This window comes from Leucoraja erinacea, unplaced genomic scaffold (assembly GCF_028641065.1).
Source record: "Leucoraja erinacea ecotype New England unplaced genomic scaffold, Leri_hhj_1 Leri_1020S, whole genome shotgun sequence".
NCBI lineage: Eukaryota > Metazoa > Chordata > Chondrichthyes > Rajiformes > Rajidae > Leucoraja > Leucoraja erinaceus.
The window spans coordinates 13,838-30,000 of NW_026575254.1; the positions used below are offsets into that span (position 1 = coordinate 13,838).

The window sequence follows — 16,163 nt, forward strand, 5'->3', positions numbered from 1 at the left end:
AGACCAGCTTTATCTATTCTCTAAGTCTATAGGGCAGTTTTAGAGTGATCATTTTCATATTGCTAACAAGATTCATTTCTTGCAAGTGGTCTAAGAGGGTAGTCATTTCTTTCATACTTCTAACAAATATCGCAAACTCCCGCAATGCTTTTGCATCTTCTGGCTGAATAGCTGTCCAAGCTGTACGCCTTCCTCATGAGGATGTCTTTGGATCATGGAAGTTTAAAGGGACTTTAATGTAGTGTGTCGGCAGCGAGCGGCGACTGCGGAGGGTTCAACAGCCTCGACCACGGGTGAACAAAAAGGGGAAGATGATTGAACTTTATTACCTTCCATCACAATGAGGAATGTGGATTCCGCTGTGGTGGATGTTTATATTAGATTTTATTTTATATGGCTGTGTGTCTAGTTGCTTTTTACTCAGTATGGCTGTATGGTAACTCAAATATCACTGGACCTTAATTGGTGCATGTGACAATAAATTCCAACTTAACTTTCTAAGCTTTCGTCTATATCTCTATAATTATAAAATTCTAATCTTGGATGTGTATTTATTTGTGTGTGATGTTTGTGTGTACTCACAACTTCTTGAAGAAAATGATGCACTAACGGTAACATTTTTACATATTCCGTTAAGAGATTTTCCTCCTGTAGTCCAAAACAGCCTTGTCTGTAAAATTCATGCTTTATTTCTAGTTATTTATGAAAATGATCACAAATCCGATAAAACTTTGAAAATATACGAGATGGTCTCACTGATGACCTCACAATGGATCTTCCGCGCTGGATCTGCGCTGTGTTCCACGCACTGCGAGTGATGTCACATCCCCCCCCCCCGCCCAACTCACTGTCGTTTGGTTGACACCCACTGCCCCGCTCTTCCCCACTGACCCTCTGCCCACTACTCCCCGCTTCCCTCCTCGCCCACCTTCCTCACCCACTTCCTCCTCTCCCCTTCCTCCTCTTCCTCTCCCCCTCTTCCTCTCCCTCCCCTCCTCTTTACCATCTTCTCTCGCCCTCATCTCCTCTCCCCGCCTCCTCTCCCAAGCCCCTCTCTCTCTCCCAAGCCCCTCCTCCCCCCCCTCCCACCTCTCTCCCCCTACTCTCTCACCCTACTCTCTCTCCTGTCCCCCTCCTCTCTCTCCCCCCCCCTCCCTCCCCCTCCTCCCTCCCCCTCTCCCCCCCTCTCTCTCCCTCTCCCTCCTCTCTCCCCCCTCCCTACCTCTTCTCTACCACCCTCTCTACTCCCTCCTCTCCACCCCCTCCTGTCTACCCCCTCCTGTCTACCCCCTCCTCTCCACCCCACCTCTTCCCTCCTCCCTCTTTCCCTCCCTCTCTCCCCCCTTGTCCCTCACCCCCTGTCCGTGTGTGTGTGTGACGCCACAACCACGTGTTGATGGGATTGGACACAACGTGTCCTGCTTGGTCTAGTATATATCAAAAAAAAGGATAATGCTGAGTGATCGTGCACAATTGTGACGGCTTGTTTTCAAAGACAGGACAGGGGCATTCCCTGAGGGATTCTGGGGGTTGAAAGAGGTTTTGTCTGTGTTTTCCCCCTCGGTTGTTTTCCGGGGAGGAAGGCGGCACTCGGCCCGTCGGGGCTAGGATGTGCGGGAGGAAGGCTGAGCTTGGATTGAGGCTTGGAAAGCTGAGCTTGTCGCTCCTACCCTGACCCACATCTGGCCCACCACGAAGGGGGAAACGAGCAAACTCCACAAGGACAGCGTCGGTGGTCGCTCTGCCCGGAGACGCTCGTCCGTGCTACCACGGGCTTTCTGCAACACAATCTTGCACTGTTCTGCACTGGATATTACATTTATTGCGTTTGCCATCACTGTATGTACACTGTTTGCTCTGACGGCTGCGTGTGAACGGGCGATGTCATCACCGTTCGATGTCGATGTGCAGAACAACAAACTTACTCCCCCAGGCTGGCTACCTCCAATTCACCTTGCTCCCCCAAGCTGCCTACCTCCCATCCTTACTACCCCAAGCTGGCGACCTCTGTTTCTCCTTCCTCCTCCAAGCTGGCTAAATCCCATCCCTCCCCTGTCCCACTTATGATCCTGAACGGAAACCTCTGGTGACCTTGCGCCCCACCCAAGGTTTCCATGAGTCGCCAGAGGTTTTGGTCACTCATCTGGAAAGCCTCGACCGAAGCGTGAGCTGCATCTACTGACCAAAGATCCTACAGGGTCTTTGCTACCGACCGCACACACACACACACACACACACGCAACCACATCACGAAGGTGGGGGCCAGGGACAGCGGAGGAGCACTATGTGCGATGAAGAGGAAGGTAAATGGCTGCCACAGAGTCCTTTAGAGGTCGCGGGGGGGGGGGGAGAGAAGGGGGAAGAAGGGAGAGAGCGGGGGGGGGGGGGGGGAGGGGAGGGAGAGGGGGGGGGGAGGGAGAGAAGGAGAGGGAGAGAAGGGGAGGGAGAGAAGGGGAGGGAGAGAGAGAAGGGGAGGGAGAAGGACTGGAGACTGTTTTAAGAAGTTCAATAAAGTTAGTGGGCATTTTACCTTCCGGCGGATCTTCTAGGTGCTGAAAACCAAAGACCCTATAGGATATTTGCTGAAAACTCCAATGAGTCAATCAAAATGTCCGGTCAGCGAAGGAGATTTATTTCGACTGCGTGTAAGTAAATAGCGACCCCACTCCACTGGCTTCGACCAAACGGTAACCTGTTTATAGTCAAGGCCGGTTATGAATTTGTTGAAATAATCGCAGGAACATAGAAGAAGCCTCGACTACGCAGAAACCACTTTTGACCATTAGGGAGAGTGACCAAAACCTCCGGGAACCTTACCGAAACCTTGGGTGGGGAGCAAGGCCACCAGAGGTTTCCGTTCAGGTTTTCTAAGTGGGACTGGGGCTCCCATCCCTTACTGCCCCAAGCTGGCCTGTCTCCCGCCGCACTGTCACGGGCTGTGGGTCAGCAGCGCACACACACACACACACGGGGCCATGTGGAGCGGGGCCACGGTTCCGGGCAGTCGACACACGGGGTCATAAACCCAGCAACATCCCCGTCAGCTGCAGCAGAGTTTGGGACAGTCTGGTCCCTCCACCCACCCAGTCACTGACCGAGCTGCAAAGGCACTGGCACCGGCACTAAGACCCCCCCTACCAGGGTGATTCCCCCACCCCCCACTGAGGGATTCCCCCGAGCTGCCAAACCACACACTGGGGTGATTCTAAGAACCCCCCACACCAGGGCGATTCCCCCACCCCCACACACACAGGGTGATTCACCCAACCCCCACACCCAGGGTGGGGTGATTCACCCACCCCCACACCAGGGTGATTCCCCCCCCCCCCACACCCCCCTACCAGGGTGATTCCCCCCACCCCCACCCACACCGGGGTGATTCACCCCCACACACCAAACGATATTACCAAGTTCAGGAACTATCTTTAAAGTAGTGGGGAGGTGTGTGACTGCCCTACGGCTACAGATATGCATGGAGGCGAGAATAATTTCTTATCATTTCTGGATGGTTGGCATTTTCTTGGAGCAGTCACTGGCTGTGGCTGAAGAGAAAATATGCTGTCTGGGCTGCCACGTGACCATCTAGAGCAGTGGTTCCCAACTTTTTTTTTGGCCATGCCCCACCTAATCACATCTAAAATCCTGATGCCCCCCCTCCCATGTGGTGATATATAATTCTTATCATTTAAAAAGTGAACTCCGTTTCAGCTGAAGAAGCTTAAAACGCCAATACCTTGGTTGAAACAAGCTTCAAAAGAACATGGCATCCATGAAAAAGAAAAATGAAATAAACCAATAGAGTTATTTACTCAAAATAACATCTGAAACATAAACTACATATGTTTACCTGATGTAAAATCCAAAAAAATAAAAATCGAAAATTTGGACCCAGACCTCAGTCGCGCTCAATTGCCCCCCTTAAAAATCAAATTGCCCCCCTGTGGGGCGTACGCCCCACGTTGGGAACCACTGATCTAGAGGCAAACCATAAGACACACACCCGGGTCTGATCACCCTGCGCTGGACCAGCCCCGACTGAGGGTGTCTTGTGATAAAAGGCCGAAACACCCTGTGACATTGAGGTACACAACTGAAGATGTGGCTGATTGGTAGCAAAATCACCCAGTGGTCACCCCCAAGAATACCAAATATCAATTGTAGTGAAAAACCTTAGGGATTGTAACATCCAGTCCTACTAATCCTACTTAGAGCCTGGATTGACACCTGGAAGTATGATGTTGTGGCGATCAGTGAAACATGGTTGCAGGAGGGCTGTGATTGGAAACTAAATATTCCAGGATTTCGTTGCTTCAGGTGTAATAGAATTGGAGGGGCAAGAGGTGGAGGTGTTGCATTGCTTACCAGGGAATATATTACAGCAGTGCTTTGGCAGGATAGATTAGAGGGCTCGTCTAGGGAGGCTATTTGGGTGGAACTGAGAAATGGGAAAGGGGTAGCAACACTTATAGGGGTGTATTATAGACCGCCAAATGGGGAGCGAGAATTGGAAGAGCAAATATGTAAGGAGATTGCAGATATTAGTAGTAAGCACAAGGTAGTGATTGTGGGAGATTTCAATTTTCCACACATAGACTGGGAAACACATTCTGTAAATGGGCTGGATGGGTTGGAGTTTGTAAAATGTGTGCAGGATAGATTTTTGCAACAATACATAGAAGTACCTACTAGAGAAGGGGCGGTACTGGACCTCCTGTTAGGAAATGAGATGGGTCAGGTGGCAGAGGTATGCGTTGGGGAACAGTTCGGGTCCAGTGATCACAAGTTTCAATATAATTATGGAGAGGGACAAAACTGGACCTACAGTTGAGATTTTTGATTGGAGAAAGGGTAACTTTGAGGAGATGCGAAAGGATTTAAAAGGAGTAAATTGGGACAGTTTGTTTTATGGGAAAGATGTGGAAGAGAAATAGAGTACATTTAAAGGTGACATTTTAAGAGTCCAAAATCTTTATGTCCCTGTTCGGTTGAAAGGAAATCGTAAAAATTATAAAGAGCCATGGTTTTCAAGGGAAATTGGACACTTGGTTCGGAAAAAGAGGGAGATCTACAATAATTATAGGCAGCATGGAGTAAATGAGGTGCTTGAGGAGTATAAAAAATGTAAAAAGAATCTTAAGAAAGAAATTAGAAAAGCTAAAAGAAGATATGAGGTTGCTTTGGCAGGTAAGGTAAAAGTAAATCCGAAGGGTTTCTACCGCTATATTAATAGCAAAAGGATAACGAGGGATAAAATTGGTCCATTAGAGAGTCAGAGTGGACAACTATCTGCAGAGCCAAAAGAGATGGGGGAGATATTGAACAGTTTCTTTTCTTCAGTATTCACCAAGGAGAAGGATATTGAATTATGTGAGGTAAGGGAAACAAGTAGAGTAGCTATGGGAACTATGAGGATCAAAGAAGAGGAAGTACTGACACTTTTGAGAAATATAAAAGTGGATAAGTCTCCAGGTCCGGACAGGATATTCCCTAGGTCATTGAGGGAAGTTAGTGTAGAAATAGCAGGGGCTATGGCAGAAATATTTCAAATGTCATTAGAAACAGGAATAGTGCCGGAGGATTGGCGTACTGCGCATGTTGTTCCATTGTTTAAAAAGGGGTCTAAGAGTAAACCTAGCAATTATAGACCTGTTAGTTTGACGTCAGTGGTGGGCAAATTAATGGAAAGAATACTTAGAGATAATATATATAAGCATCTGGATAAACAGGGTCTGATTAGGAACAGTCAACATGGATTTGTGCCTGGAAGGTCATGTTTAACTAATCTTCTTGAATTTTTTGAAGATGTTACTCGGGAAATTGATGAGGGTAAAGCAGTGGATGTTGTGTATATGGACTTCAGTAAGGCCTTTGGCAAGGTTCCTCATGGAAGGTTGGTTAAGAAGGTGCAATGGTTGGGTATTAATGGTGGAGTAGCAAGATGGATTCAACAGTGGCTGAATGGGAGATGCCAGAGAGTAATGGTGGATGGTTGTTTGTCAGGTTGGAGGCCAGTGACGAGTGGGGTGCCACAGGGATCTGTGTTGGGTCCACTGTTGTTTGTCATGTACATCAATGATCTGGATGATGGTGTGGTAAATTGGATTAGTAAGTATGCAGATGATACTAAGATAGGTGGGGTTGCGGGTAATGAAGTAGAGTTTCAAAGTCTACAGAGAGATTTATGCCAGTTGGAAGAGTGGGCTGAAAGATGGCAGATGGAGTTTAATGCTGATAAGTGTGAGGTGCTACATCTTGGCAGGACAAATCAAAATAGGACGTACATGGTAAATGGTAGGGAATTGAAGAATGTAGGTGAACAGAGGGATCTGGGAATAACTGTGCACAGTTCCCTGAAAGTGGAATCTCATGTAGATAGGGTGGTAAAGAAAGCTTTTGGTGTGCTGGCCTTTATAAATCAGAGCATTGAGTATAGAAGTTGGGATGTAATGTTAAAATTGTACAAGGCATTGGTGAGGCCAATTCTGGAGTATGGTGTACAATTTTGGTCGCTTAATTATAGGAAGGATGTCAACAAAATAGAGAGAGTACAGAGGAGATTTACTAGAATGTTGCCTGGGTTTCAGCAACTAAGTTACAGAGAAAGGTTGAACAAGTTAGGGCTTTATTCTTTGGAGGGCAGAAGGTTAAGGGGGGACTTGATAGAGGTTTTTAAAATGATGAGAGGGATAGACAGAGTTGACATGGAAAAGCTTTTCCCACTGAGAGTAGGGAAGATTCAAACAAGGGGACATGACTTAAGAATTAAGGGACTGAAGTTTAGGGGTAACATGAGGGGGAACTTCTTTACTCAGAGAGTGGTAGCTGTGTGGAATGAGCTTCCAGTGAAGGTGGTGGAGGCAGGTTCGTTTTTATCATTTAAAAATAAATTGGATAGTTATATGGATGGGAAGGGAATGGAGGGTTATGGTCTGTGCGCAGGTATATGGGACTAGGGGAGATTATGTGTTCGGCACGGACTAGAAGGGTCGAGATGGCCTGTTTCCGTGCTGTAATTGTTATATGGTTATATGGTTAATCAATTTCATTATTGATAGCACAACATTAATTCTGAAGAATTCCGTAGAACACAGTGAAGTCAGGAAAAAGTTGCTTTATTTGTTATGCAAGGCACAAATGCCTCAAGACTTTCTTTTGTACAGCTAATCCATTATTTGTCCATCATGCCTTGCAGTACAAATCGTCAGTCTCTTCATAAAGGCAAGAGTGGGCATGTTGCTATAGAAACTCCTCAGAGGAAAGACCCTTGTAGGAAAGGAGACATTTCCTAATCTAATCAAATCCATGAAACAAATAAAACAACAGTGGCCAAACAATATTGCCAAGTGCAGGAACTATCTTCGAAGTAGTGGGGAGGTGTGTGACTGCCCTACAGCTACAGATATGCATGGAGGTGAGAATAATTTCCAATCATTTCTGGATGGTTGGCATTTTCTTTCATTATTGATAGTACAACCTGAATTCTGAAGAATTCCAAAGAGCACAGTTGTCAAAGTTCGTCTCTTAAAGAAAGCAGACAGCAACAAAATTGTTAAAGGTAAACTAAAGCAATCTTTTAATCAATTTGCCAGTCGTGAGTGGCGAGATCTACAAAGAGCACACACGTTGCTCAGTGCTTCTCGGGCTCCACTCAAAGATCAAAGGAAAGTTAGAGTAATTATACATTTTCTGATCAATAAAACACACCTAAATTTGAGTGAAAGATCTGTAGCCTAAGGGAAACAAAGGAGGCTGGACCCATATATTTGCATTGTCAGCCTTATTCTCAAATCTTGGCACAGCTTCAGTACAACTGCCCATTCCAGAAGGACAACTAACTCCATTTTGCTTTCAAATGACTTCCATCTTGGTTCCAGAATGGGCATCCGTCTGTGAACTAAACCAAGCTTGTAAGACTTGGATGAAAGCCACTACCTTGTCCTTAGCTGGGACAGGCAGTTCAGACAGATATCTAATATGGTGTTGTGCCTAGACAATACATCTCTATTTTAATACATTGTTTCAGTGATTAGTATAAACCAAGCTTCTAAGATTTTCCCAGACTTTATTCTGCTGGGAAAATTCTCTTTTAAATTTGACTGCTTTCTGTTTTTCAGCAAATCTCCATTTTTAATTTACGGACCAAATTAAATTATTTCACAGTGAGGTCAGGATAAACTTGCTTTATTTGTTACGTAAGGCACAAATGCGTCAAAACTTTCTTTAAAAAAACACTTTAAAATGCCTAAGAAGGAACTGCAGATGCTGGAAAATTGAAGGGTGACAAAAATGCTGGAGAAACTCAGCGGGTGAGGCAGCATCGATGGAGCGAAGGAAATAGGAAATAGTTTCGGGTCGAAACCCTTCTTCAGACTGATGTGATGGTGAGGGAGGCGGGAAGAAGAAAGGAAGAGGTGGAGCCAGTGGGCTGAGGGGAGGAGAAAGTAGGGACTACCTGAAATTAGAGAAGTCACTGTTCATACCGCTGGGGTGCAAACTGCCCAAGCAAAATATGAGGTGCTGCTCCTCCAATTTAAGGTGGTCCTCACTCTGGCCATGGAGGAGGCCCAGGACAGAATGGTAGGATTTGGAATGGCAGGAGGAGTTGAAGTGCTGGGCCACCAGGAGATCAGGTTGGTTATTGTGAACCGAGCGTGTGTGCGTGAGTGTGTGAGTGAGAGAGAGCGTGTGTGAGAGAGAGGGAATGTGATAGCATGTGAGAGAGAAAGAAAGTGCACGTGTTAGAGATAGTGTGTGTGTGTGCAGGGGAGAGAGGGAGTGTGTTTGAGAGAGCGAGTGTGTGTGTGTGTGTGAGAGCGGGACTGGAATGTGTGTGTGTGTGAGTGAGAGAGAGCGTGTGTGAGAGAGAGGGAATTTGTGTGTGTGTGAGAGAGAGAGAGAGAGAGAGTGTGTGTGTGTGTGTGTGAGTGAGAGAGTGAGTGTGAGAGAGTGTGTGTGTGTGTGTGTGTGTGTGTGAGAGAGAGAGAGAGAGAGAGAGAGAGAGGAAAGAGAGAGAGAGAGAGCGAGAGAGAGAGAGAGAGAGAGAGAGGGAGAGTGTGTGTGTGTGAGAGAGTGAGTGGGGGAGTGTTGTGTGTGTGTGAGAGGGACAGCGAGAGGGGGTGTGTGAGAGAGAGAGTGTGAGAGAGAGTGTGAGAGAGAGAGAGAGGTGTGTGAGAGAGGTAGTGAGAGAACGTGTGTGTGCGAGAGACAGGGAGCGAGAGAGGGAGTGTGCGTGAGAGAGAGGAGGGGGCACGAGAGGGTGGAGTGGAGAGAATTTGTGTACGAGTGGGGGTGGAGAGAATTTGGGAGAGCGTGGGGAGTGGAGGAGAGAGGGATGTATATGTGCAGCTTTAAGGGACATTGGTCAGGTAGCATTTGGAGTATTGTATACAGTTCTGGTCACTCCATTACAGGACTGATGTGGAGGCTTTGGGGAAGGTGCAGAGATGGTTAACCAGAATGGTTTAAAAACAAGGAACTGCAGATGCTGGTTTACAAAAAAGGACACAAAACGCTGGAGTAACTCAGCGGGACAGGCAGCATCTCTGGACAGAAGGAATGGGTGACTGAAAAAACTACCCGAAACGTCACCCATTCCTTCCAGCATTTTGTGTCAACCGAAACAGCACCTATCTATGCATGTGGCGGTGTGCCAGCAGGCTGGAGGAGCGGGCAAAGGCCTTGCCACAGAGTGGGCAGGTGAAGGGGCGCTGGCCGGTGTGGACTCGCTCTCCAGCAGGTGGTCAAGGCGGGTGAAGCCCTTACCACAGGACGGGCAGGGGAAGGGACGCTCACCGCTGTGGGTACGCCGGTGCTGCCAAAAGCTGGACAAGCGGGTGAAACCCTTGCCACACTCAGCGCACACAAAGTATGTTGCCGCTGATGCTCCTGCAGCTCCTGTGCTCTCTTGTCACAGTGGGAGCAGCTGCTCGCCGACGTGGGTCCGCCGGTGTTGCCGCAACCCCCGCGGGCTGTCAAACTGCTCACCGCAGTACGGGCAGTCGTAGGGCGGGCCACTGGTGTCCACGCGCTGGTGAATCAGATCGTGGGAGGCCGTGGAAAAGCAGTCTCCACACACCGGGCTGGGGGCAGGACGGTCGCCGGCGTCCACCCGCTGGTGGGACAGCAGATAGATGGAGCGGGTGAAGGCCGTGCCACACTCTGCGCAGGTGTAGGGGTGCTTGCCGGTGTGGGTGCGCTGGTGCACCAGCAGTTTGTAGGAGTGGGTGAAGCTCTTGCCACATTCGCTGCAGCTGTAGGGCCGCTCCCCAGTGTGCAGGCGCCTGTGCTCCTTCAGGTTCAGCGACGACTTGAAGCCTTTGCCGCAGTCAGAGCAGGTGAAGGGCCGCTCACTGCTGTGCACCAGCTGGTGCCGCTTTAGCCCTGACAACCGGGCAAAGCTCTTGCCGCAGGTGGAGCAGCCGTAGGGCTTCTTGCCCGTGTGCACCTGCCGGTGTCCCTTCAGGTGTTGCGCCATCTTGAAGCTCATGCCGCAGTAGTTGCAGGTGAAGGGCCTCTCGCTGGAGTGCACGCGGTTGTGCCGATGCAGGGTTTGTAGCTGATGAAGCTCTTGCCACACTCCGAGCAGTTGAAGGGGCGTTCTCCCGTGTGCACCCGCCGGTGGATCTCCAGCTCGCTCGGGCTCTGCCAGGCCTTGCCACACACGTCACACTCATAACGCTTCTCCTTGTTGTGCCCCGTCATGTGGTCCTCCATCGAAGCTCAGCCCCCCGCACACCGAGCAGATGGGGAGGGGGGGAGGGCTCACCGGCACCCTGGCCGCCCTCAATCTCTGCTCACGTCCCCGTCTCTCTGTGCACAGCAACGGCTCCTAAACCCTGCAGGAGGGGAACACAGCGGGTCAACAAGCTGGCAAACAGGACATTACTAGCACATATTGGGTGCGTTTATGGCGGAGGAAACCGTTATATAATTCTGCGCGGCACAGTGGCGCAGCGGTACAGTTGCTGCCTCACCGCCAGAGACCCGGGCTCGATCCCGACTACGGGTGCTGTCTGTGTGGAGTTTGTACGTTCTCCCCTTGACCTGCGTGGGTTTTTATTCCGGGTGCTCCGGTTTCCTCCAACATTTCAAAGACGTTCAGAATTGTAGATTAATCGGCCTCCGCAAAATTATTAAATTGCCCCCAATGCGCGTGGGATAGTGCTCGTGTACGGGGTGATCGCTGGTCAGCGCAGCCGAAAGACCTGTTTCCACGCTGCATCTCTAAACTAAACTAAAGAAGGGTCTCGACCCAAAACATCATCCGTTCATTCTCTCCACTGAAGCTGCCTGACCTGCTGAGTTACTCCAGCACTTTGTGTTTATCTTCTCCACAGATGCAGCCTGTCTCTCTCCGTCTCACTCTCTCTGTCTGTCTCTCTGTCTCTTGTCTCTCTCTCTCTCTCGGTAACTGTCTCCTTTCTCCCTCGCTCTATCTCACTCTCTCTCTGTCTCTCTGCATACGTCTCTCGCTCTGTCTCTGTCAATCTCTGTCTCTGCATCTCTTTCTCTGTCTCTGTCCCTCTGTCTGTCTCTCTCTGTGTCTCTCGCTCTCTCTCTATATCTCTCTCTGCCTTTGCCTCTCCCTCAGTCTCTTTCCCTCTCTGTCTCTCTTTTCTGTCCCTCTCCGTCTCTCTCTCTCTCTCTCTCTTCTCTCTCTTCTCTGTCTCTCTCTCTCTCTCTCTCTCTCTCTCTCTCTCTCTCTCTCTCTCTCTCTCTCTCTCTCTGCCTCTCTCTCTCTCCCTCTCTCTCTCTCTCTCTCTCTCTCTGCCTCTCTCTCTCTCTCTGCCTCTCTTTCTGCCTCTTTCTGCCTCTCTTTCTGCCTCTCTCTGTCTCTGTCTCTCTCGTTCTCTCTCTCGTCAGACAACGCCATTGTGGTTGGTGACTCCATCGTGAGAGGTACGGACAGGGGTTTCTGCGGCAACAGACGGGATTCGAGGATGGTGTGCTGACTTCCTGGTGCCAGGATTCAGGATGTCACGGACAGAGTGCAGAAAATCCTCAAGGGCGAAGCCGGAGGTGGGAGTGCATGTCAGCATGTTGGAAAGAAGGGGATGAATATTCTGCAGCGTGACTTTGGAGAGCTCAGAAAAATGCTGAAAAGCAGGATATCCAGGGTTGTTATCTCCGGTTTGCTTCCAGTTCCTCGTGCTGGCGAGAGCAGGAACAGGGAGATACGAGACCTGAACGTGTGGCTGAGGAAACTGGTGCACGGGACAGGGATTTAGATTCTTAGATCACTAGGATCTGTTTTGGGGTAAGGGGGAACTGTACAAAAGGGACGGATTGCAATCTTAACAGGTGTGGGACCAGCATTCTGGCAGGCAGGTTTGCCACTGCTACACGGGTGGTTTTAAACTGAATCAGGGGGGGTGGGGGATCAAATGGGATAGTCGAGGATGGAGTTAAAGGGTGAAGGGTTTCTTAAATGTGTGAGCAGAGAGACAGTGGGGTGTAAAATGAGGGTAGAAGCAATAGGTAGCAAGGTGAAATGTGGCAGGCACGAATACAAAACCAGGGCAAAAATCCAAAAGGGCCACTTCAACATAATTGTATAAGGGGTAAGAGTGTTGTAAAAACAACACTGAAGGCTTTGTGTCTCAATGCAAGGAGCATTCATAATAAGGTGGATGAGTTGAATGTGCAGATAGCTATTAATGACTATGATATAGTTGGGATCACGGAGACATGGCTCCAGGGTGACCAAGGCTGGGAGCTGAACATCCAGGGATATACAATATTCAGGAGGGATAGAGAGAAAGGAAAAGGAGGTGGGGTAGCGTTTCTGGTTAGAGAGGAGATTAACGCAATAGAAAGGAAGGACATTAGCTTGGAGGATGTGGAATCAATATGGGTAGAGCTGCGAAGCACTAAGAAGCAGAACATGCTAGTGGGAGTTGTGTACCGAGCACGACGTGAGGAGGGCACTGACACGGGTGAACACAAGAAAAGCTGCAGGCCCCGATGGCATCCCGGGGCGAGTACTCAAGTCCTGTGCTACGCAGCTAGCTCCAGTGCTCACTACATTATTCAACCTCTCCCTGGACAAGTCCGTGGTCCCTGCCTGCTTCAAAAAATCCATCATCGTACCGGTACCAAAAAATGCCTCCCCAGCCTGCCCGAATGACTACCGTCCGGTGGCCCTTACCTCGGTAGTCATGAAATGCTTTGAGAGGCTGGTGAAGAAACACATCTGCGCCTTCCTCCCTCGGAACATGGACCCGTTGCAGTTTGCATACCGTCCGAACAGGTCCACGGACGATGCGGTCTCCCAGGTCTTGCACACCGCTCTCTCCCATCTGGACAGCCAGAAGGGGGGCTACGTGAGGATGCTGTTCATAGACTACAGTTCAGCCTTCAACACGATAGTCCCCACCAGACTGGCCGGGAAAGCTACTGGAATTGGGGCTCAACACCTCCCTGTGTGCCTGGGTCCTGGACTTCCTCACCGCCAGGCCCCAGGTAGTCAAGATGGGAGGGAACACATCGAAGTCCCTCACCCTGAGCACAGGATCGCCCCAGGGTTGCGTCCTCAGCCCCCTATTGTACTCCCTGTACACACATGACTGTGTGGCTAGGTTCAGCACCAATTCAATAATTAAGTTTGCTGATGACACTGTGGTGGTGGGCCTGATCTCAGACAATGATGAGAGGGCCTACCGGGAGGAGGTGGCTGATCTAGCACTCTGGTGCCAGGAGAACAGCCTCCTCTTGAACATCAAAAAAACGAAGGAGCTGATCATGGACTTTAGGAGGGCACATCATCCGAGGACGTACACTCCATTGAGGATAAACGGGGATCCTGTGGATAGGGTGAACTGTTTTAAATATCTGGGAGTCCACATCTCTGAGGATATGACATGGTCATCACACGCCTCAGCACTGGTGAGTAAGGCAAGGCAGCGCCTTTACCACCTCAGGCAATTGCGGAAATTCAGAGTGTCTCTGAGGATCCTCCAGTGCTTCTACGCAGCAGCGGTGGAAAGCATCTTGTCCGGGAACATTACAATCTGGTTCGGGAATTGCTCTGCCAAGGACAAGAACGCACTTCGGCCGAACGCACTGGGAACTTCACTCACCCCCCTGCAGGAACTATACAACAAGAGGTGCAACTCCAGAGCAAACAAAATTATGAGAGACCTCTTCCACCCCTGCAACAGACTGTTCCAGCCGCTGCGGTCAGGCAAACGCCTCCGTTGCCATGCAGTGAGAACGGAGAGGCTGAGAAGGAGTTTCTTCCCAGAGGCAATTCGGACTGTAAACGCCTTTCTCACCAGGGACTAACTGTACAGAACGTTTTTCCTTCTATTATTTATTACGTAAAATAATATGTGTGTTATGATTGTGATTATAATTTGTTTGGTTGTTTTGTTGTTCCGCGAGCATTGCCACTTTCATTTCACTGCACATCTCGTATGTGTATGTGACAAATAAACTTGACTTGACTTGACTTGACTTGTACCGGCCACCTAACAGTAGTATTGGAGTTGGGAATGGCATCAAACAGGAAATTAGAAATGCATGCAACAAAGGTAAAACAATTATAATGGGTGACTTCAATCGATAATATAGATTGGGGGAATCAAATTGGCAGGGGTGCTGAGGAAGAGGATTTCTTGGAATGTATGCGGGATAGTTTTCTAAACCAACATGTAGATGAACGAACGAGAGAGCAGGCTATTCTAGACAGGGTATTGAGTAATGAGGAAGGGTTAGTTAGCAGTCTTGTTGGGCGTGGCTCCTTGGGCAAGAGTGACCATAATATGGCTGAGTTCTTCATTAGGATGGAGAGTGACATCATTAATTCAGAAACAAGGGTTCTGAACTTAAAGAAAGGTAACACTGAGGGTATGAGACGTGAATTGGCCAAGATAGACTGGCAATTGATTCTTAAAGGGTTGACTGTGTATGTGCAATGGAAGGCATTTAAAGACAGCATGGCTGAACTACAACAATTGTTCATCCCAGGTTGGCAAAAGAATAAATCAGGGAAGGTAGTGCATCCGTGGATAACAAGGGAAATCACGGATAGTATCAAAACAAAAGATGAAGCATACAAATTAGCCAGAAAAGCAGCCTACCAGAGGACTGTGAGAAATTCAGAGCCCAGCAGAGGAGGCCAAAAGGCTTAATTAGGAAAGGGAAAATAGATTATGAAAGAAAACTGCCAGGGAACATAAACACTGACTACAAAAGTTTTTATAGATATGTGAAAAGAAAAAGATTAGTTAAAACAAATGTAGGTCCCTTGCAGTCAGAAACAGGTGAATTAATCATGGGGAACAAGGACATGCCAAATAGAGTCAAATGCTTTCTGAAAGTCAATATTTCAACACAATCATCCCGCAGCCGCTTTCAACACAATCATCCCGCAGCAGCTGGTGGAGAAGTTGGAGCTGTTGGGGGTTGATGCTGGCACATGTAGCTGGGTCCTGAACTTCCTGTCGCAGCGGCAGCAGACAGTCAGGGTGGGCAGTAGGACATCAAAAACCATAGCCGTGAGCACTGGCTCACCCCAAGGCTGTGTCCTAAGCCCCCTTCTGTTTAGTCTGCTGACACACGACTGTACTGCCAGACTCAATAACAACTTCATCAACAGGTTCGCTGATGACACAACAGTAGTGGGTCTCATCAGTGACAACGATGAATCGGCGTACAGGATGGAGGTGGATCTGCTCACAGGTTGGTGCAAATCCCACAACCTCATTCTTAACGTGGGAAAAACTAAGGAGATGGTGGTTGACTTCAGGAGGGCAGGGAAACATCACCATGCACCTCTGCACATCGACGGAGCTGATGTGGAAATGGTCAGCAGCATGAAGTTCTTAGGACTACATCTGTCTGATGACCTGACGTCCACGGCCAACACCACAGCTCTGGTCAAGAGAGCCCAGCAGCGACTTCACCCCCTACGAAGACTACGGAAAGCAGGCCTCCCCACCACACACCTACGGACTTTTTATAGGGGGACTGTCGAGAGCACACTGACATACGGCATCACTTCCTGGTTCGGGAGCTGCAAGGCGTACGAACGGCACCAACTGGACAGGATAGTGAAGACCGCAAGCAGGATTATTGGTGCTTCACTCCCCTTCCTGCTGGACATATACAAGAAGAGATGCATCAACAGAGCCATCTCCATCATCAAAGACCCTTACCACCCA

The 16,163-nt window shown here is 49.0% G+C and overlaps 1 protein-coding gene across 2 annotated transcripts in view; it reads right to left on the reverse strand.

Moving 5' to 3' along the window:
• Positions 1 to 9,325: 9,325 nt before the first annotated feature.
• The window catches only part of LOC129715117 (zinc finger protein 214-like), an 8,315-nt gene continuing 1,477 nt past the window's right edge, over positions 9,326 to 16,163 (reverse strand). Inside the window, exons 1-2 of one of the 2 annotated variants that reach the window (XM_055664986.1) lie at positions 13,148 to 13,285; positions 9,326 to 10,835 (exon numbers count right to left, since the gene is read on the reverse strand). In XM_055664986.1, the coding sequence (XP_055520961.1) occupies positions 9,908 to 10,486 (579 nt within the window). In that variant the 5' untranslated portion in view covers positions 10,487 to 10,835; positions 13,148 to 13,285 and the 3' untranslated portion in view covers positions 9,326 to 9,907. Of the gene's footprint in view, positions 10,836 to 13,147; positions 13,286 to 16,163 lie in introns of those variants that run through there. The other variant, XM_055664985.1, reaches the window with a different exon arrangement.